The sequence below is a fragment of the Cyanistes caeruleus genome, chromosome 5, assembly GCF_971803275.1.
Source record: "Cyanistes caeruleus chromosome 5, bCyaCae1.hap1.1, whole genome shotgun sequence".
NCBI classification, from domain to species: domain Eukaryota; kingdom Metazoa; phylum Chordata; class Aves; order Passeriformes; family Paridae; genus Cyanistes; species Cyanistes caeruleus.
Genome location: NC_141705.1, coordinates 62,374,951 through 62,397,656, shown reverse-complemented (window position 1 = coordinate 62,397,656; position 22,706 = coordinate 62,374,951). Strand labels below are relative to the sequence as shown.

General features: G+C 35.8%; 1 protein-coding gene across 2 annotated transcripts in view; it reads left to right on the top strand.

The window, feature by feature from the left end:
- The window catches only part of NAA15 (N-alpha-acetyltransferase 15, NatA auxiliary subunit), a 39,793-nt gene that overhangs the window by 14,153 nt on the left and 2,934 nt on the right, over positions 1 to 22,706 (top strand). For both annotated transcript variants that reach the window (XM_086889838.1, XM_086889837.1), the window contains exons 2-19: positions 2,451 to 2,535; positions 3,375 to 3,479; positions 4,108 to 4,265; positions 6,021 to 6,155; positions 6,317 to 6,470; positions 8,834 to 8,953; positions 9,618 to 9,713; positions 9,847 to 9,953; positions 10,362 to 10,434; positions 11,147 to 11,316; positions 11,856 to 12,008; positions 14,040 to 14,168; positions 16,529 to 16,742; positions 17,557 to 17,750; positions 19,913 to 20,021; positions 20,384 to 20,482; positions 21,204 to 21,347; positions 21,785 to 21,882. In XM_086889838.1, coding sequence (XP_086745964.1) covers positions 2,451 to 2,535; positions 3,375 to 3,479; positions 4,108 to 4,265; positions 6,021 to 6,155; positions 6,317 to 6,470; positions 8,834 to 8,953; positions 9,618 to 9,713; positions 9,847 to 9,953; positions 10,362 to 10,434; positions 11,147 to 11,316; positions 11,856 to 12,008; positions 14,040 to 14,168; positions 16,529 to 16,742; positions 17,557 to 17,750; positions 19,913 to 20,021; positions 20,384 to 20,482; positions 21,204 to 21,347; positions 21,785 to 21,882 — 2,343 coding nt within the window. The remainder of the gene's footprint in view (positions 1 to 2,450; positions 2,536 to 3,374; positions 3,480 to 4,107; positions 4,266 to 6,020; positions 6,156 to 6,316; positions 6,471 to 8,833; positions 8,954 to 9,617; positions 9,714 to 9,846; positions 9,954 to 10,361; positions 10,435 to 11,146; positions 11,317 to 11,855; positions 12,009 to 14,039; positions 14,169 to 16,528; positions 16,743 to 17,556; positions 17,751 to 19,912; positions 20,022 to 20,383; positions 20,483 to 21,203; positions 21,348 to 21,784; positions 21,883 to 22,706) is intronic.

Below are 22,706 nucleotides of genomic sequence, written 5' to 3'. Positions count from 1 at the left end.
AAAAAAAAAAAAAAATAGTTGCCTGTACAGGTTTCCTCTTACCTAACCATTAAAACTTCCTTTTGCAACGTGATTACAGTGCTGACTTTTCCTGTCCTTGGTGAACAGAGGGAGTTGTCTTTTGGAAGTGTTCAAAGTCAGTGTTGGGTGGGGCTTTGAACAACGTGGTACAGTGAAAGGTGCTTGGCGGTGGGGTGGATGGAACTAGATGGTCTTTGAAGGTCTGTTCAAGTTGAAACCATTCTAATTATTTTGTTCCTCTTCGAGTACGTCTTGCTCTCTGGGCATCTTCCTCCTCCCTCCTTTTCCATGTGAGTGTTTTGGTTTGAAAAGACAGGTATTTGCTAAGGAAGGTAGGAGTTTCTTTTGAAATTGAAAATGTAAACTTGTCTCTGAATTATTATAATTTTGAAATTAAGAGGCTCTTAGGCAAGGATATAGGAGTAGGAATAATAGTTCTTTACCAATATGTATAAAAAGTCCAAAAAACTAAACTACACCTTAACAGAAAAATGAAAATAAAATGTAGTACAAAAAACACTGACGGTCAGACTACAACCTGTTGGTCAGGTTGCTAGTTAAGTGGTGGCTGTAGTCTTCTCGGAGTGTCTGACCTGGTTCTGCTGAAGCAGTGATTTTGTAGAAAGGGTGTAGTTTTTTTCTGAAGGTTTAGTGGTGATGCAGAACAGTCTGGTCTTCTGGGGATCTAGTGGAGAAAGAACACCACATTCAGTCTATGTCTCAGATTGTACTGAGGTAGGAAGGCTTGGCCCCTCCCCCTGGGTGGAGCATCTCACAATGGGATGATGTAATTTTATCAGTCATGCCGTGAGACTCAATGGCCCATTAACAGAAGATATCCCTCTGAAGGGAGGATGGGTCATGGAAGAGATAAAGAACACTGCCCTACTTGGTTTTAACAGATGGTAATAGAATGCATACTTTTGGTTACATTTTGGATTGCAACCGAAGACAGCAAGCAGTTCCCTTTCTCCTAAGGGTGGTGACAATGTGTGTGTGTGGGGGCGACATAGGTGCTTTGTGGTGCATCTTGGTCTTCAGTCATATTTTTTCAACTGTAAGACTTCAATACTAGGAAATAATACATGCATTTAGTGTTTTACCACTTTTTTACACCTTTGAAGTTTATTGTTGGTATTTCCAAGAGAAAACCAGACACTAAACAGCATCTTTCTTTATGAAGAACAGCATAAAACACAGTTGTAAATATGCCATTTTCTTTTTTAAGCATTTCCCCTAACATTCATCTAACTTTTTAAAGTTTTATTTTTAGAGCCTTCTGCTTGAACATTCTAAACCTTCTTGGGTCTGCCTTTCCTAAATATTTTTGTTGAGAGTGGTTTGAGGGCACGTGGTGTCCATATGTACTTATGAATGCTCTTGGATAATTACTTTGGAGCAGCATGAGGAAAGGTGGAATCCTGAGCAACAACTTACTTAGAAGGACTTAAAAGATCTCAACTGTACCCAATTTTTACACCCATGTCTGCTGTCCTGCCACCGTAATGGATCGACCAGAGTCAGTGAGGTCCTGTTATGAATGACATTGTAATTAATAACAGGATTTGTAGGATTTGGCTTGGTGCTCAGTGTGTGCTTCTGTACTCCTGGGCTCATAAATGTTTATTTCATTACGATAAAATTAAACGTAAGATGTTCCAAGCATTTGCTGAAGTGACCTGAAATGTATGAATTGGTGTTTATACTGTTACTTTTTTTTGCTTATATTTAAATATGAGCACAAGAAGTATTTTTACGTAAATAAAATAATAAACCTGGCTTTGAAAGTTCATACTGTGTGCTGTTGTGCATTGCAGTCATCTTGCATAATGAATGAGGCTCAGACAAAAGAGTTGGACCAAGAAAACAGGAGGGGAATGTTTAAATTTACAGTATGGCAAGATAATGTTACTGTATACTAGTTTTGAAAGTTTGTTTGTATGAGATACATGTTGTAAGCAAATGATTTTAAGAGGTTGCTTTCAGAGGTAGTTTAAGCCAAGTTCCAATGATTTATGTCTTTCCAGCTTGTATGTTTATTGGAGGTGGTCTCATGGGCTTGCTATCCAGGATAATTGGCCAAAGTGGGTTCAGTGCTTACCACCAGTTACAACATAAGGTTTGCTTTTATATTAGGGAAGAGTTGAATCTCTTTAGGCACTTAAGCTTCCTGTGGTGTCTTACCTTAGAATCTGCTGTACAATAATTTGTCTTCACTTACACATTCAAAATCATGGTGTTGCTAATTTTTTTTCTTTTTTTCTCTGCCAATAGAAAGACTTTTTAAACAGAGGAAGCTCAATAAACAGAGTTCATTAAAATATTAGTACATTTTCTAAAAACTGTAGCTGTACTGATGCTTAATTTCAAGCATACATAAATACTTCCACTCAAAATTTTTTGAATAAACTTACTTTGTTCTTCAACAGAGGTGTTATGAACATAAGCAGTACAGAAATGGGCTGAAGTTCTGTAAACAGATCCTTTCCAATCCCAAGTTTGCAGAACATGGAGGTAAGTTTTCAAATGCCATGTGCTCTCTTTCTCACTGTACTTTACAGTAGAGTAATTATTTTAATGTTTTGTACCCCTTCACCACTAATTTTTGCCAATAAAGTAATAAGAGCATCCAGAAACATGCGTATTAAGCACTTACTGTTGGTAAGATTTGTCATTTTAAGGACTAATCTTGCCAGTAGTTGTAGCTTCCCATTCTTTATCATTCTAGTCTAAGATTCATGGTGCAAGTTTTCTAATACAAGTACGCATTAGTTAAATCACTTTTCCGGGGAAATTGATATTCACTCACATGAAAGTGAAAAACAAAAGGAAGAGGCTGAGTATTGTTCAGTACTCTCTCAGCTCTGTGGGCTGCTACTTTTCTGAAGGAATAGTCTTATTTTTAAAGAAAGAGGTATTTATTCCTTTGCTGTATTTTAAGCTCTTAGTTCTTATTTCATCTCTTTAGTTCTGAGTTGAAAGTCTCTTTGCACTGTTCAGAAATGCTTTGTGGGTTTTTTACAACTACTTTGGTATGGGTAGATATGTAGAAATATCAGAGTTGTGAATAAGTAGTTGAGTAGCTGAAAAATATCTCCAAATGCTTGTAGAGCAGGCAGGTTTAAAATAAAACATTACTTCATATTTTGATGGAATTAATAGAAAAGGTTTATTGCAATGTATGTTATACTTAAGTGAATAATCTGACAGTAGAGTTTTCCATGTGAGAAGAGAATGTGAAATCTTGATCTTGAATCTAAATTTGCATTTATACTATGTTTAGGGTTATATGGAGCTTGAAATCCATGGAACTGAATAACTGATACTTAATTATTTTTTTTTTTCTTTTTTAGAAACCTTGGCAATGAAAGGACTAACACTGAACTGTCTAGGGAAGAAAGAGGAAGCTTATGAACTTGTGCGCAGAGGCCTAAGGAATGACTTGAAGAGTCATGTCTGTATCCTTTTTGGAATAGGGCTTTTACTGATGAATTTAAAAGGTGATTTCTGCAACTACTTGATTTATGGAGTAGCAATAAAAGCCAGTTTAAACTTCAAACTGGAAGTTCAGAATTTTCGTTTTCCAATAAATATTTTGTGTAAGGTATCTACAGAGGAGATGCTTTACAGTCCTTGCAGTCACAGTTAGCTCACATATTATTCTGGTATACATTATGTATTTTTTATGATTAATCTGCATCTATGAACTGATAGTGAGCATTTAAGCATAGGATTTGCTTTGGAAGCATGAGTAGTTGCCATTACATTGTTAAAGACTGGTCATACACTTGGAGTGTAGTAAGTATGAGCACTTCTGTTGTCTAAAATTGTGTTTAAGTAGGCCTGATAGTGTTTTCAGAGCTCATGTTACTTTATTTTCTCCCCCAGTATGTGAAAAGTAACACTTACAACATATTACATAGATTGTATACGTATAACTGGCAAAGTTCCTACAAAAATAATTGTAATGTTCCTGTCCATCTACAAAACAGCTTGAGAGCTTGTTGCCAGCTGTTCTATCACTGTCATGTTGGAGCTCATTTGTCCCTGCTTAAATTCAGTGGAAGCCTTAATAGAGTTTTCCAGGTTGGCATGTCTATGGCCTTCTTCAGAGGTCAGACAAGAAGTATGATGAAGCTATCAAATGCTATAGAAATGCACTGAAATGGGACAAAGACAATCTTCAAATCTTGAGAGACCTTTCTCTACTACAGATTCAAATGAGGGATCTTGAAGGTTACAGGGTAAGTATGCATACTGCATTTAATCATCCTCTAGGGAACTTCAGGAAAGGGGGCAGACTGAATAATGACACTTTAAAAAAGTTAGGTCCAGAGGTTTAGAACTACATGCCACTGTTTCACTTCATGAAAGTAAAAGCAGATGTACTACTGAGCAATTTTTATAAAATACAAAGATTTAATGGCAAATTAAATGATGCAATTTCAGCTTAGTGCAGAATTGTTTGCTTTATAGGTGTGGGGTTTTTTTGATGTTGTATAACCCAACTAGACAATCTCCAGTCTTGTTCTTTTCTTGAAAGGATTCCTGTAGGTAAGAGGCTATGTGTTCAGAACGTGACTTTTATTCAGGCAAAGGAGTTTGTATTTTTTAGTAATTTTGTCCTGTATATCCCTCCACCTTTACATTAGTGGACCCCTGAATTCTCTTAGCAGTAGGTAATAATAGAACAAGCAGTGTGCTGCATGAAATATCGTATTTTGGTTCCTGACCAACTTAGGCATTAGTGAGTGACAGTTCCATTTTTTTGGTCAGGTTTTCATTTTTCTAGGTTTCCCTTGAACGTCTGAAGTTGCATTGTTTAAAATGCATTAGTTGGTCTCTTCATGTATTATTTCCTTTTCACATTAGGGTAATATTAGTGTACGCAGGAGTAAGTTCTGTGCTCAGAACTCAGGTTGTGTGGAACCATGAGCTAGCACAGGTCCTCAGAGAACTTAGTCCTGAGTCAGGACAATTCTTAATTATGGATTTTTTCATATTAGTAATTTAGAAATTTGGTTCTGCTCTTGCTGAGACATGCTAATTAAAATTTAGTGTAGGTGCCAAAAATGCACATTTGCAAAATGTGTTTGCAAATTTCTGTTTTCTTGGTATCTGGATAAATATGAATACAAATTTCGTAATCTCTAAACATACAAGTAACTCATGGTTACCAAGTGCATTAAGAATTAAACATTAGGATGCTTAGAAGTCAGTAGTTCATGGTAATCATTTGCTGGGTTCTGAAGAATGTGAATTTGCTCTTAAAACTGGGAATAAGATTGTGTTTTGGTTGGTTTTTTTCTTTGTTTTAAACTCCAGCCTTTCCTAAATATTTTGAGTGATCATCATTCTGTTAAAACAGCTGTAACTGGTTTTAGTTCTTTGTTGATCCTTCTTCTGACAGTTTAGGCTTTTTCGATAGAAAGTAACTTTTTTCCCTTAAGTTACTTGAAAATGCCTTTCAAGAGTCTATAACAAAACAAGTTAAAGCATTTTCCTCAGATTAAAATTGCATGATACCAAGCAAATCTGTTGTATTTTCCAGCTGTACTTATCCTCTTGCCAAAGAATAAGGATGTGTTTGTGTGACCCGTGTTGCCTAAGAACGCTTCCAAATATTTAAATAGATATGTACTTTCAAGGTTAATTTGAAGCACCTGTAAATGTTCCTGCAATTCAAATTAAGTATCTTTAATTATATTCTGTTCATAAGTGGTTAGACAAGAAAAGCATTTGTGTCATACATTAACAAAATTGGTCTGACTCATCAGGATTTGGTTGGACGTGTTATTTTGTGAAGGCTTTTTTTTTTCATTCAGTGAACACCATTATAGTTTAAAGTTTATTCTTTCTCTAGTTAATAAAATGCATATAGAGAACTATTTTGCAGTGAATTCCTTAAATGCTAGAATATTGAAGACAGAATATTGCCTAATGGATTCTAAAGAGTATCAGACAAAAGTCAGGAAAATTAGCAGCTACTTTTTTTGCAGGAAACAAGATACCAGTTGCTTCAGCTCCGACCTGCACAACGAGCATCATGGATTGGTTATGCCATTGCTTACCATCTGCTGGAAGACTATGAAATGGCAGCAAAAATTTTAGAGGAATTTAGGAAGACACAGCAGGTAAGAGAACGTGAAATTGGTATATGAACTGCTGCTTAAGACAAAAAAAAATCCTGTCATGATGAGAAAACTTTATGCAGTGTTTTTAGTCAAATGAATTTGGTCCCAAATTTTAGGATTACAAGGCTGAACTATGTCCTGTGTCTGGCTTTCCTATGTAGACATCACCTGACAAAGTGGACTACGAGTACAGTGAGCTGCTGCTCTATCAAAATCAAGTCCTCCGGGAAGCAGGGCTATATAAAGAAGCCTTGGAGCATCTTTGTACCTATGAAAAGCAGATCTGTGATAAACTGGCTGTTGAAGAAACTAAAGGTAATCACTCACTTTCTGAAGAGGCATTGGAACACTTAGCATACAATGGGATGTCCATACTGTCAGCTTTTCCTATATTTGTTTATGACTTTGATTTGTTTTTTGCTTAATTTATTTTGCTGTTATAAAGAACTACTTGTCTCACAGCTTATTCAGTCCTTGTCATGTGCTTGTCCCAGATAGGGAAGACATCAGTGAAGTACGGACATGCTGTTCTGAAACTTTTAAGCTAACAGGCGTTTTAGACAGGAGATCCTAAATTGAAGCCCTGAAGTTCTGTCTGAGTAGTGTCCCCAGACCCGTGCTGTTACAGCTTTGATAGTGGCCCTGACAAAGATACCACATGCTGAAAGGGAAGAATCATCTTTGGCACAGCAGAAGGCTTTTAAATGTACTCAGTCACCTTTGCAGTGTATTGGAAGGCTCTTTAGTGAGGCAACCCAGCATAGGCTTCTGTTGTATTATTATAAACCTGATGTATAATACTATAATAGACCAATACCACAGTGTAGCTTATATTCCATAGATGGAATTGCAGAGTGATACAAGTTCATTCTAACAGCTCTATTAACAGGTGTACTTTCTTAAAGCATGCTTTGTTCCTCTTGTGCTTGATGCTTGTACAGTCTTTCTGTGAAACTGCCGATCTATTGAAGGTACTGCTTGTTCTTGGCCCACAATGGAATCTATATAAATGATTGCTTTAAGTAAAGAGAAGAAATCATTTTACTCTAGTTTGTTCATGTAGATGTTGTATCTAGTTCCCTGCTTCTGCTAGCAGTAATCTCCCTGTCTTGCAAAACAAACCTAAGAATTGAGTAGTGATAGTATTATGGGAGGTGTGGTGTTTCCCCAAGGAAATTGATTTCAGATGACTTTCCACAGTAGCTGAATATCTTGTTTCATTTGCATATAAAAGAAAATAGATACAGGGACTACAGTATCACAGATAGTTTTTGAAACACAGCAGTGGGACTTTTGGGGGGTGGGAGTGTTTTTTTTTGTAACTTTATTTTTTATCTGAAGGATCTTTTGACGTACTTTATGCTCTGTGTAGCCATACTATGTGACATACTTAGTGTTTGAAGGTCCAAAGTTAGGAGTGAAATAGGTTTTCAAATAGGACTTACTAAAAATAAGCCAGAGACCAGAACACAAAACCTCCTAGGAAGTTACCAGACAAAATATTCTTTGCAGTCTGCATACTTTCAACAAGATACAAGTGATTAATTTTTTTGGGCATAGCTCCCATTATGTTGTTTGGTCTGGCTTGGCTGCTGTGTATTCTCCAGAAGAGCCTGGTAATATATGAGTGTGTAAAATTTTAAGCACATATGCAGAAGCCACTGTGGATAAAGTACAACTGACAAACACTGAAAATTGTATTGGCATTTACTGCTGTTAGATAGAAAAAAAAATTAACTTCCAACTCAGAGAAAGAATTTAAGGTTTATTTTCTGAATTCTGTCATTCTCAATGAGTGAACTATTGATCTTTTCCCGGGCACTAGATTCGTTTGTAGTCCTCAAGTTATTCTAACTGTGGAAAGCAGCATCTCTTGACAAAATTGCATGTTAATTGTGTGGCATAGGGATGAAGAATGGTAAATTTGCATTTTCCTCTTGAAACTGGGTAAGAAAATCTTTCCTTAGTCTAGAGTGACACTGTTCACCTCTGGTGTGTAATCTGTTCTTGCCTAATATTTGCCAATAGCAAAGCTTTGTCAAATAGCTCTCCATTGCGAAATGGGAATTTGACTGCTGTTGCAGCTCCAGCAGTAGCAAAGATGCTTATATAATTGTTAGACCCAATCTTTACTTTATCAGTTTTAATTTGTATTGAAGTATCATTAAAAGGAAACTTGTTTGTAGAATCTTAAAAATTCAGTCATCAAATCAATGGCTTGATTAAAAACAGTGGAGTTAGTTTCATGAAATACCAGACTGACGAACCACTCTCTTACTTGCAGCTCTGCATGTTCAGTTTGGTTTTCAAGATCGTGTATACATCAAATACCATGTACTTTTTTAAGTTGCCTTCTGCAGTAAAACCTGTGCTTAAAGTAACCAGTCACTTCAGTAAGTGAGAAAAAAAAAACAAACCCACATGCATTTTGCATTAAATTTTCAAATAAGTTTCAGGTAATATGGGCCGAGTTGTAAAATCTCACTATAATTGCAGCTATTGTCAAAGTAAAAGCAAATCTGTCAACTAGTTTGTAATGCTATATGTAGTGCTTATTTTTATTAAGAAATTAGACTTTGCATGAAGTTAAGGATTATCCAGCCTTTTACTGTAGAGTGATAAATTTTACATTGCTTTACTAGCTTGCTATCTTAATTTAAAACTTGCTTTTCACACAGGAGAACTCCTGCTTCAGCTTGGCAGACTTGAAGAAGCAGTTGAAGTCTACAAGGGACTGCAAGAAAGAAATCCTGAAAACTGGTCTTACTACAAAGGCTTAGAAAAGGCACTTAAGCCAGGTAATAATTTGGTGTCTTGTAGTAAATAAGCTTTTTCTGCATATTTGAAATTATTATGTATGTATGAAAAGCTTGTATTGCTTTAAATACTAAAACTATTATTTAAAAAGTCCTCATTTATATTTTACTTTTTAGTCATAGTGTGTACATATGGTCATAATGTTGGGGTTTCTTAAGACAGACTGGAAATACTGTTTGCATTGTTACCTTTTCATAGAATCATAAGAATGCAATAGTCTGCTTGTGGTTGAAAGAATAGAATTATTTTTTAGATGACAGTTTAAATTTTGAATTTTTCATTGTCTCTGTTATCTTAATATTTTGTTGTAGCTAATACAACTAAATGGTCTTTGAAAGTTTTAGACAGCAATAAGTCAGGAGCTCTTTTTAAGATTAGAGATAAGCAATTAGTATTCTAGTGCTGGAAGAGGAATTAACGGATACCTTGGAGTCATTCCATTAATTAATGAATGTATATAATTATATATGAATATAATAAGAATAAGGAGGAAATTCCATTCTTTAAGAAGGATATAGTCATTATATATTATAGTTGCTATGTATTCTGATTCTTTTTTTAGTCAGGTAGAAGTCACTTTCCCTGCCCCTCTTTTCCTTCTTGCCAGAAAGGAAGGAGAAAGTAAACTATAAAATTCTCTTTCAGCTAATATGATGGAGAGACTAAAGATCTATGAAGAGGCCTGGACTAAATACCCAAGGGGACTAGTTCCAAGAAGATTACCATTAAACTTTTTGTCTGGTAAGTGCATTTTTGCTGAGCAGGTAGTGATCAACACTTGTGTTTCTTAAATTCTGATTTAACAGTATAAACAATCTGCAATTGATGAGTAATGTCTGGTAAAACAAAATCAACAGGTCTTTTTCCTCTCAAGGTGAAAAGTTTAAGGAATGTCTGGACAAGTTTTTAAGGATGAATTTCAGCAAAGGTTGCCCACCAGTCTTCAATACTTTGAGGTCATTGTATAAAGACAAGGAGAAGGTAAGTGTTTAACCAGTTTTTACATGCTCTGCCTCATAACTGATGTATTGAAGAGATGAAGGAATCCATTTTCTTCAGTGTTCATTGCATCAGCCCTGGTTTAGATGACCTGATATGGCTGGGAGAAAAATTGAGTACATACATGGAGCATATATGTGCCAAGTTGGTAAATGTAGAAAACTTAAGATTTAGTTCTAATTCTAAGCTGTGTAAGTATTCACCAAGAGACGCCTGGTCTTAATTTGTTAAAAATAATTTAATTCCATTCTCAAATGGAAAGTAATTCAGGATATTGCAGAGTTCTCTTACCAAAATAACTAGTTTGGGTAACACCAAGTAGCTCAAGTTGAAATAAAATACTATCTGGCCCACAGATTATTTTTTCTGTGTCTCGTCTTGCGTGTGTAGGTTGCAATCATAGAAGAGCTCGTGATAGGTTATGAAACCTCTCTAAGAAGCTGCAGGTTATTTAACCCAAATGGTGAGTGCTGAGACTGTTGTATTTCATGGAAGTAGTGTCTGGTTGTAAGCATTGTGTGTCCTTTCAGAGGTGGGGAAATAGGGAGTGAAGAAACAGAGGTGATGTTTTTCCTCTAACACAGAACTGAACCATAGCCGTCAAATATTAATTCTGTATTCAAAATATAGTCACTTGTTCTAAATTTTTTCCTAGATCCATGAATTTAGTCATCTCTTTGCTGTTTTGCATATGCTTTGCTGTTATGCTGTATGCTCTTTTCAAGACTTGAGTTTATCACTGTTTAGGAAACTGAAGTTTGAAAATTCTGTCAAATCTGTAACTACAGAAATGCCAAACAAAAGGCAATATATACTCATAGTACAATCTTGAAGGAGAGGCATAGTTTCAGAGCTTTTGATGGGGACTAGGTTTTGTGTTCTTGGAGGTTTTGCATATCTGACTGCCCTAAGCAAATACTTGGAACAGAGTGCAACTCTCTTTGACCCACCAACTCCCTTTTACTTAAAACCACAGGAGAAGGGAGGAGTATACACTTAGGTCTTGGATAGACTTAAAAGCTCATATATGTACCTGGAGCCAGTTGTTTGGAAGCTCTCCTAGGTGTATTAGAGAGGCAGAATTAACTTCAGTGGCTGTGTTTATAGCATTCTGTTTCTGGTATGTTTTAGTAATAAACTGAACAAACAACCTCTCTCCATTTTATTCCTGCCAGATGATGGTAAAGAAGAACCTCCAACCACTTTACTCTGGGTCCAGTATTATTTGGCTCAACATTATGATAAGATTGGACTGCCATCCCTTGCTCTAGAATATATAAATGCTGCTATAGAAAGTACTCCCACTTTGATAGAACTCTTCCTTGTGAAGGCAAAAATCTATAAGGTAAGTTTGTCTTTATTCTTAGCGACTAAAGACTGGTGACCAAATTCATTTGTTAGGAATTTTAGTGAGTTTCTAGGTAAGGATATTGTTTAGGTGCTTGAGGGTGGGGTTTTCTGCTGCATATAAAAAAGCTGTTATGAAGGTTTTTAACTTAATAAAGGAGAAATGTGCAGCAAAATGTGACTTCTCTGTTTAAAAATCACACTGATTAATTAGATTGAGTCTTTCATCTGGTTTTATACCATTTTTTTAGCTGCTTAAAACAACTTTTCAAGTGCATTATGATATTGTATCAGAATGGGATTACCCAAACTGGTTCTTCAAGTATTTTCAGGAATAACATTCAGTGGTAAAGCACCAGTAATTCCATAATGAGGAAAGGTATTTAATGTGTTTTTTTTCTTTAAATATCTGTTGCTTTTGAAGAAAGCTATTTATTTTTAAAAAGTCTAAAAAAACCTACTTATATCAAGCAATGAGTAGATAAAATGTGTGTGTTTTATAATTACTGAATCTGACTAAAATTTCTATTTTTATAGCATGCTGGAAATATTAAAGAAGCTGCAAGGTGGATGGATGAGGCTCAGGCTTTGGACACAGCAGACAGATTTATCAACTCCAAATGTGCAAAATATATGTTGAAAGCAAACTCCATTAAAGAAGCAGAAGAAATGTGTTCTAAGTTTACGCGGGTTTGTTGCACTTTACTAGAGGTCTTTGAATAATGTGGGCCTAATCCCTTGTGGAACAATTTTTTGCTTTTAACTTTGCGCTCAGCTTCACGGTCACATTTAAGTTCTGTTTCAGAGCAACTATGGTTGGTTGTTTCAGTTATGGTTGTTCATAGCAGGGATTGAATTCACCTTGGATAAGCATGATTCCATAGTAATAAGTGAAAACTATAAAGCTTGCATTTGGTTATATTTGCCAGTTAGGAAAAATACAGCATGCCTGTTTTAGAGAGGACTTCTGAGAAAATAATTTTTGCACAATAATTTTTGGGTTTAATGTTGATTCTATAGGATACCTGAAAGAGCTGGCAAAGTTGTCTATGTCTCTTCTTTCTGATGATAATTAGGTTAGAGAATTCAGATGTCTCTTGGAACACAATTTTTGTGTGGTTAACCACTGAGAGCCTTTGTGAGGTGCCTTCCTTGTGTGAACAATGTTTCATCTCCAAATCCTTGTTTATCAGCAATGAAGGAATGTTATAACCTCTTTTATTTTAGCATGTTCTTACACATGACCAGTTATCTGGAAGAAAAGTATTGTTTTATGGAAATTGCATAATTTCAGTAACCCCATTTTAGGGGGTTTGATGGTCACACAGGTTAGTTACCTTTTAAAATGTAGTTCTTTGATATTATTCTTTCATAACGGAAAGTCAAAACAGCTCAGTAAAGTCTCTCCAGACTATTTGTTAAAAGAGTTTCAGAATACTGGCAGTGTCATTTGTATATTGTCTATGGGAGACAGCCAACAAGGGATCTACCTGCAAAAGTAAAGCCTTTTCTGTTTGTTTGTCCCATTTTCTCCTCTCTTAAAAGAGCAGGAGAAACCTGGAATGTAAGGTAGGTTGAATGGAGAGAAGAGGGAGTGGTGTTTATAAAGGAAATCTGAAGGATTTTGTGAAATGAAGACTGTGCAGACAGACATGAGGGGAGGGGAAGCTGTGTTTTATATACGCTCAGTAGCTTTATGTGGGAGTTTTGATGCAAACCCCACTATGAATTGAGTTTTAATTTGACCTCCCTCAATGCCTTAAGCAGCTCTAAGATGATGTTAAAAAGGAAGCATACCAGTGACCCAGAACTGAACTTGAAAAATACAATTTGATGATGTTGCTCTTTAAAATCTTATTTATCTCCATTGAACTTATGTCTAGTGCTCAAATACAGGCTTCTTAATTAAAAAACAATAATTGGAGGAGTCCTAGATTAAGCATAATAGAAATAGAACTGACACTTTCTCTTCATTTTTAGTTGCCTAAATCAGGCTGTTTTGAACAGTGCCTTTCTGTTTCATTGCTAAGTTCTGTGGATCTGTGCAAATATATATAAATATCAGATTTGAAAGACAACTGTAATCCCCTTTTTTGAACCCTTAAGTTGTCAAAGTTAACAGAATTCCTTTTGCCTTGCTACTCCTCTCTAGTACTGATTGCATTAGAAATAATCATCTGTTTCTTACTACTATTACATCTATTACATATTTACTACTGTAAGGATGCTTAGCTCAATCAGCAGTTCTCTGGAAGATGCAGATGGCAGTTTTAGTTGAGGGGGGAAAAAAAAAACCTGCAGGATTTCCTGCAGGTGTCATTGTCTTGCTGTGGGTTAGAACTTTCTGCCACTTTTGCCATGCTGCAATGTGTTACTTGTGTGCACTTAGTATTAAAATCACTGAGTGAAGGTCTCTCCTAACCTGGAGATGTGGAACTGTCACAGTGAAATGGTCACTCCAAGGCTCTTCATTGTGTCTTTCTGACTCTTCTAATAGGTGTAACAAAGATTTTTGTATTTGATTTAATTAATCAGCAAAGCAAGGCAATTTTAACTGTGGCATTTCCACATTAAAAACACTCCACTTCTAAGTGGAATTCCAGTTCTAAGATTTAAGATTAATTTTCTTTACTTGTGCTTTTAATTAGGACAAGATAAAAGAAATAGCAGCTGATGAATCCAATGAGATTTATTTTTGTATAATGCTGTTTTTGCTTTTAGGAAGGAACCTCGGCAGTAGAGAACCTGAATGAAATGCAGTGTATGTGGTTTCAGACAGAATGCGCACAAGCCTACAAGGCAATGAACAAATTTGGAGAAGCACTTAAGAAATGCCATGAAATTGAGAGAGTATGTATTCAGCTTAACTACTTAGGTTGGAAAACAGTGGTTTAAGTTTACCATGCTGATATGTTACTTTTCTGAGCAGTAAGGGTGCATTTCATGTAGCTTCAGGAGAGATTTCATGTTGATTACTGGCAATTTTATATAGTTACATTTCCTCCTAAAAGTGCCATTTTAAACTGTGTATTATGAAAAGATTTTATAAAGTTACTTGAAGATCTAGATGAGAGCAGAAAATTTCAAAAATAATCTTGATTCTGGCAGTGTACATAGGAAATGGGTATTTAGGTACAAACTAAGAATATGTGTACTTTAAGTCCCAAAATGAGTGGTGGAGCTGACAAGCCCATCCTTGAAGTAAAGGATAGATGTCAGTTACTATTAAGGCACCATTTTAGAGGTGCATAATAAATGTTAAAAAATTACCTAAAATGTTTAACTACCTTCTCCTTAAAAAAAAAAAAGCTACGGTTTAAAAGAAGCTATTGCAAAAATAAAGACTTTTTAAAATAGAAATTTTATAAAAGAGGGGGAATACTTGCACAATAAATGTAGATATCCATAGTGAGGTAAACAACCAAATTTGGATGCGTAACTTTAAAAAGAAGCAGGTATGGGTTTGGTCTTTTTAAAGCACATTAAAGTCTAGAAAAAAGACCAGACAGCTGAGTGTGTAAAAGAAGTGCTGAAAGAGCAGAACTTGGTAGGAAGCTGTGCCTCTGCAAATAGAGAGTTGTTAGGAGGTTTCAGCACTGCTGCTCTTATGCAAGGAGGACTCAGCTTCTGGAATATTCTCTGAATTGAAAAAGGTTATGTAAAATTATCAAAGTAACCTGGCCTAGTGAAAGGTTTCCCCATCAATGGCAGAGGGTTGGAAGTTGATGACCTTTAAGGTCCCTTCCAACCTACACCAGTTTTGCTGTGACCATGTTTTGTTTCCACAAATCCTTTAAATTAATAAGTAGAAGATTCTTTTGTGTAAGAAACTATTAGTCTTGTGAATTGTTTTGGGTATCAGAAGAGGTCATCAAATGAAGTGATAACTAGACCACCCAAAAAAATACTTCCAAGGATTTAAGTCACTATGTTTAATTTATTTATTGTATTAATTGATTGAAGATGTAGTAAAGTTCAACAGTAAGATAAGCAAATATGTTGAATTCAGAAACCATCAACAAAACTTTTGTAAGAAAGAGTAGTGCCTTCTAAATCTTTTAGAGGGGCCAGTTATGCGAAGAGGGCAGTCTAGTTGATAAAATGTGTTCTGGTTTTCAGAAGCACTTTTTATCTCATACTTCACACCATAAAGGATCTAAACTGTTTCAGAAAAAGTAGGGAAGTTGGTCTCATGGATTTAATAGCAAATTCATGGCTGGGAAAACAGAGTAGGAGCAAAAACCAGCTTCTGCAAGAAAAGGAGTTTATCATGAATATTACTAAAGCATCTCTGTAGAGTCTTCATTATTTCATCAATAAATGATCACAGAAGTGGACTGAATGCTGCTCAACAACACCTGCTCTGTCTTAGTACTAAATGATTAAGCAGCCCATGAAATGTAATGTTCAACAGTGTAGTCAGTGACAAATTCTCTGCCTGTGCATAAGTATAAAAGGTCTTAACAATAATTATTGCTGCTCAGAAATCATGAAACCATTACAGATAATGCAGCACAAACTTCTGTGGTGGTGTGGACCAGCAGTCAAAAGGACACGTGAGGAGCTAAAACTCAAGAAGTAGTACTTTACTTCCATTATGTAAATCTATCACACTGGTTACATCTGAGTGTCACACATTCTTAAAAATGTGCTAGTAAAACACCTGCTACGGGGTAACTTCCAAAGGAAGAGACTGCAATTAACTTGTTGTACTTTTCTATCCTGAGCTTAGACAAAGCTGAGTTTAGGATAAAATTATATCATAAGTACTTGAAGAAGTTTAAGAGGGGAATGAATTTTCACTACTTTTCAAACAAAAACAAAGGGACATTAGATGGTGTGGAAAGCAGAGCTTGAACAAAAGAAAGTATATTCTCACATCATCATCTGATTTAAATGTGGAATTCATTGCCATAGTATTTAGTAGAAATTAAAATTATAGTTTTGAATTAAAAAAACCTATAGCGGTTCATAGGAAAAAAACTCTAATGATGTTTAAATACAATGCATATTGTATTTGTACAATTGTACATTGTATAATTGTACAATGAATGTTGTATATAATTATGAAAATAAAACCTTTGTCTATTAAACTAGAAACTCTCAGAGGTAGTTACTTTTAAGAGACTGTGAAACTGGTGTGTTTTGAAGTCCAGGTTAGTATCCCATTGTTAATACTTGCTTAATAATGTTTTGGTACATTGTGATAGCATTTTGTAGAAATCACGGATGACCAGTTTGACTTCCATACTTACTGTATGAGGAAGATCACCCTTAGGTCGTATGTGGACTTGTTAAAACTAGAAGATGTTCTTCGACAACATCCCTTCTACTTCAGAGCAGCACGGATTGCCATAGAGATCTATTTGAAACTTCATGATAATCCTTTAACAGATGAAAATAAAGAACATGAGGCTGATACAGGTATTCAACCCTCAGAATTTATTCATCGTGCAGTTTCACTAATTAGTGGGTATTTTAGGAAGGTCTAGCATTCATTATGGTTGTCAACTGTGGTAGCCAAAACCATAACCCAAAGTAGGCAAATTGCAGCTTCAACTGCATGGTAAAGTAGATGTTTTGCTGGAAAGTAAAATAATGTATGCTTTTATTGTGGTTATTATAAAACAATGATGAGTTGATAGTGACAGTTGTAAGTCATAAGTACAAACATTTGTATTATGGAATGACTGCAAAAACATGGATTCTCATGGTGGTTGGTCCATGGAACAGGAGAATGAAGCAAATGTGCTTGGTAGTAGCACTTTCTAAGCACTTTATCAGTGTGTAGAAATTTCACTAGGTAGCAACTTAAATTTTATCATCTCTAGCTTCTGATGTAAAAATAACTTTTAAATCATTATTTTATTGTTTTTTTCCTCCCATATCTGATTTGATATAGCTTCATAGATAAGCAGTTACGGCTTGGGGCACCTCAAATAATATGAGTAAAGGATCCTTCAAGAGAGAATCCGTTTAGAGGAATTTGTCAAGTTTTAGTGTTTTTCATCTCATTATACTATTATTTTAATTTCTATCCCGATTCCACTAATTTGTGAATTATGAAGCATCAGCATAGACTATAAAATAATCTATCCATAGTAAATAAGCCTTTACAAAGGTTATGACAGCATTGCTCATTAGTAGATATGGTTTAAAAAAGATGTTGTCCGACAACTGATTTATGCTGTTATTACTAGACATCAGTGTTGTGTGGTTTTGTCCTTTGTGTGTACAGCAAATATGTCTGATAAGGAGCTAAAAAAGCTACGAAATAAGCAGAGAAGAGCCCAGAAGAAAGCACAGCTGGAGGAGGAGAAGAAAAATGCTGAGAAGGAGAAGCAACAGAGGAATCAGAAAAAGAAAAAGGATGATGATGATGAAGAAATTGGAGGACCGAAAGAGGAACTTATCCCTGAGAAACTGGCAAAGGTGCTTACCAATGTAATAATAAAGTCTTAAATACTTATAGAAAAGTTGCAGTGAGCACACATAAAACTTGAAAGCCATTCAAGTAACTAGTTCATTTTTTTGCTATGGCATCTCTTCACAAGCAGCATTTTAAAAATAATTACTTTCTAGGGCTAGTTTGTCAGATACACTGTCAATAGTGTGGAAATCACAGCTTTTGTGCCTAGCTCTCAAAGGCAGTAATTGAAGTTATAAACATTTGCTAGGTGTGGAATTACCTCCATGTGTCTACTGCACTAAGTTGTTGATTATACCCTATTTCTAGTTGGTTATGTGGAAGTCCTTTCTGTCCTGTATGTTGTAAGGTGATTATCATTCACTCTTTTATGCCTCCTGATATTCTTTTGTTTGCATTGTCAGCCTGTGAAAGAGGAGACACTGAAGTAGTGAATGCTTTAATAGGATTTGTTTGCTTCTGTTTTGAATGGGGGTGGGGAAAGCAATAAAGAAACTGTAGTAATAGTAGACTAGGCTGAGCTGGATTTAGAGATCTGGATATATAGAGATATAAAAGGGAAGTGACCCAGAATGCCCTTTTTTTAGCAGAAGTTATGCCTGTAAAGAGCAGGAAAACACTCAGAAAATGTGAGGGAAAGACAAGAAAATTACAGAGACTGGAAAAATTAATTTATAGCAATAGTAGTATAGATTTCAAGTCTTGATAGATCCAGTATTCTGCATCTGTATTCATACTGTTCACACTGTAGTGAGTCGTATTTGCTCTTGAGAGGATATTTGAAAGTTGAGTCAGTGAACTTCACTCTGTAGCTAGGAAACAAGTGACTTAAACGTGACTAGTTATTAAGAATATTGTTGGTATTTCCATTGTTTAGTTCACTGGTTTCAAGAAGCAGAACTAATTGCAGTGCTAGCCAAAATGGAAATGTAACAACATGTACTGAAACTGAGTTCTGTAGTAGAGGGATGTCATGGGATAGCAGTGAATAATCTACCCAGTCCCCAAGGTTATAAGGAATATAACCTTACAATACAATGCATTCCTTTGGCAAATAGAGTTATCTCTTTAATACACAGTTGGCAGTATAATATAATTCCAAATTCAATATCACAGTCATGATATAGACACTTCCAAATGCAGTTGGTGCTAAAAGACCATTTTTGACACAGCTGGTCACTTCCAAATAGTTTTCCTGAAACAGCTGCCCCTAGACCTTTTCAGATATGTATCTTTGGCACTAAAGGTATGGCTTTGAAATGGGGTTTTATAGGTTCCAGATAGTTTATGTGCACAGTGTGTATGTAAAATCAGTAGCACATGGAAGTGATGTGAGCGTTTTTATGACAGGTGCTGTAGTTATATTGAGCAGGAAGGTGTCCATTGCAATCTTTAACTAAAGTTATTTGCAACCAAGTGTATCACTTCAATATTGTTGCATTGGTATTGGCACACAACAAAATTTGTATTTCCTATTCAGAGAGTAGTTTCTGTTAAAAAAAATTAAGGGCAACAGACGGTTCTTGTTTAAATAATCCCAAACCTCTGTAGAGGTATCTAGATACCTGTCTGTCTGTAAAATCCCTTGCACAGAATTAATTTATGTGAAAACTGTCCATTTACTGGATTGCGCTTACTAAGATTAGGAGACCTTTTTCAATATCTTAATTACTTCCAGCTTGCGGTTGGTATTTTTGCTAGGACTGTCACCATGACCTGCCAGCTTTCAGGAGCATGTATGAAGCTCATGAGCAGAATGTCATGGGTGTTTGTAAATCATTTGCCATCATCTCAGGCCCATGTACACAGGTTGGTCTGGGCAGCCTCATTGCCCTTTTCAGAGCAGGTTCAGCTCCAGTTGTGTTCACTACTGATGTATAATAAGGAAAAGATTTTTGTCTCTATAACAAAATGTGGTTTGTAGCCATCAGAAAGCAAATATTTTGGACTTCTTAGTCTGTATTTAAGCATTGAGTGAAAATTTTAAAATTAACAGAATTAATTAATAAATACTGCTAATTTAAAATTAACAGTAACAGAAGATGTTCTAAGCATCTTATGCACTGCCTTAGGAGAGTAACTCTGACGTGACTCACCAATAGCTGTTGTTTGTTGTTGCAGTTACTATGTTTGACCTTAGTTGTGTGTCACTTCCTTGAATCTGTAGGTTGAAGCACCTTTGGAAGAAGCCATTAAATTTTTAATACCCCTGAAGAATTTAGTGAAGAACAAAATAGAGACTCATCTTTTTGCCTTTGAGATTTATTTTCGAAAAGGTAGGTAAGAACACTTAATGAAAGCAAACAATTTGTGAATCATAAAGGTGTATATTAGAACTTAAGTAGCAATTATTTATGAGAGGTGAGGAGCCTATCCCTGTCATGACACAGAACTTTTCACTGGACCAACACCCCAGCAGTGAGCAGTCTCTGAAAACCAAAGTTTGAACATTTGGTGATTATCCACTTAATTCACTAGTTAAATAGATGCATAATATTAAAAATAGCTTGTGCAGCACACTCAGCTGTAAATTGTTCTGATCATTCTAATTTCAAACACTAAATACTCCTTTAACACAATGCAGTGAGTTCCTACCACAGGTTTTTGAACATTTGTCAAGACTTTTTTTTTTTTCCAGAGAAGTTCCTTCTGATGCTTCAGTCTGTGAAGAGAGCCTTTGCTATTGATTCTAGTCATCCTTGGCTTCATGAGTGTATGATTCATCTCTTCAGCAGTGGTATGTATCAGTTCAGTAGAACTCCATCTGTGCACACTGCCAGGTGATGCCAAACATGCAGTCACTGATTTTTAGCACAATTAATTCAAAATATTTAAAGCATGTATTAGAAAGCTGTTTATAAACAACTGGTTCATGCTAAAATTTAGCATGGTTATTATTACTGCATCTGGATTTGGGAGTCATTCCAGTACTGCTAAGAATTTTTAAGACTGTGAGCAGTATATGAAGCCTGAGAGAGAGAGGCAGGGAAGAAATGGAAACTGCAGAGTGAGGAGTGTGGTTTTTCTGCTGACAGCCTTTGTCAGCATGCAAGGAGAGGGCTTAGAATTCTGTCCTTATTGGTAAAAGTTGGAAGAGTCCTCTCCCTTCTCCTGCCCCAAAGGTCACCCTTTCTGATGGGGGCTACAGAGTAGACACATTTAAGAACAGATTTGTACGACATTGACCTTTGAGCCTAATAGGTTTCAATTAGTAAGGGGGAGAGTATATTAATGTAAAAAAGCTTTGGCTTTTTCTAAGCATCAGAAAACTGCCCCAGTTAAGCTTCTTCTATCTAACCACATCCAGTATTTACCTGTTAAAATTTCATGCAAATTTCATCCTTTGAGATACTTTCCAGTTATATTAATAACGTAAGCGTGAAAAATACTAAAATAAATTCATAAAGCATATTTTTTTGTGATTACCTGTGCTGACCTCAACTTCTTTTTCCCAACAGTATCTGAAAGTAAGGATCTGCCTGAAGCTGTTAGAACAGTGTTAAACCAAGAAATGAATCGGCTTTTTGGAGCAACTAATCCAAAGAACTTCAATGAAGCTTTCCTTAAAAGGAACTACGACTCACTGCCACATAGGTTATCAGGTATTTTGCCTTTCTCTTGTTCTGTTCTACCTCTGCATTTTATCTGCTTCTCTGGCAGTGGTATCTCAGTATCAGCCCCAGTGATTTAACAATCACTCCTTCACTCTGGAGTACTTTTCTTCTCCATTTCTGTTTTTCTGACAACATGATTGCTGGGTTGTCTGTGATTTTCTTTTTCTCTTTGTGCTACTGAAATGCAAATGTTGGGACCTCTGCTGTATTGTTTCTAATGTGTGCAGAATGTTTGTTTTAATGCTTTGTTTGGAGCTTCCATTACAGCTACTTAAGTGTCAAGCTTTAGGCTCCAAGTTGGTTCCATTTTGAACTACTGCTGTAGAGTTCAATTCCCCTCTCCTCATATTATTTCTGGTTTATGTTTGTATATAAGATGGTTTTGGTCATCCAGTGGCTGATGAGTCTCATTTTTCCTCCTGTAGCTGCCAAAATGATGTACTATTTAGATCCTTCCAGTCAGAAAAGGGCAGTTGAACTGGCAATGACCCTGGATGAATCCCTTATTAACAGAAATCTTCAGGTAACATAATTATAAATTGTAGACAACTTCTTTTTTATCTGTGGAAGCTTTAAGCAAATTTTTGGAGGTAAGAGGAAGCTGAAATCATTGCTATGTCTTATAGTAAAGAGGTTGAATTGTGAGAGAAAGGAGTGTCAGTTTCATCTGAACTGAATATGCTTTTGCACATTTAAAATATCCTTTTTGCACATTTAAATTAATTTCATTTTGTAATAATAGAAAAATAGCAGCAGCAGAAACCATATTGTTGCTACAGGTAATGGGAAAACATACTAAACTTGACAGAATTCACAAGGCAAAAGAAAAGGTAGTAGTTTGTCTGCGCTTTGGCTGCCACACAGGCAACTGTTCACAAGAAAAGGAGTGGCACAGACTCTGGGAAGGATTTCCATAGTCAACTTTCTGCAAGCTGTGGGAATTGCCATAGGTTTAATAAAAGCTGCGTATGCACAGGTTTGCATTAGTGTGTAATTAAGTGAAAAGCTCACCAAATTTTGAGTCTTTGTTCCATTCTAGTGGTCATGGAATAATCTCCCTGTGACACTTCCTCCATGCCCCTTTCCCCATTCCCCCACCTTCATCTGGGAAGACTTGTCAGTTCTGACTCGCAATTTGCCGTAGTCTGTGCACTCAATTTTTTAGATCTATTGCAAGTAAATTTGGTAAATATTACTTTAAAAATTATTCTTTTGTGGACAAAAAAAACATCTCTTAGGAAATATAGTGGGTTCAATAGAAGTTTTAATTGTGAAGGATTTTAAGTTTATAGCAGAATTTTTAGACCAGAAAAAGGGGGGAGAAAAGAGACAATGAAGGACAACTTG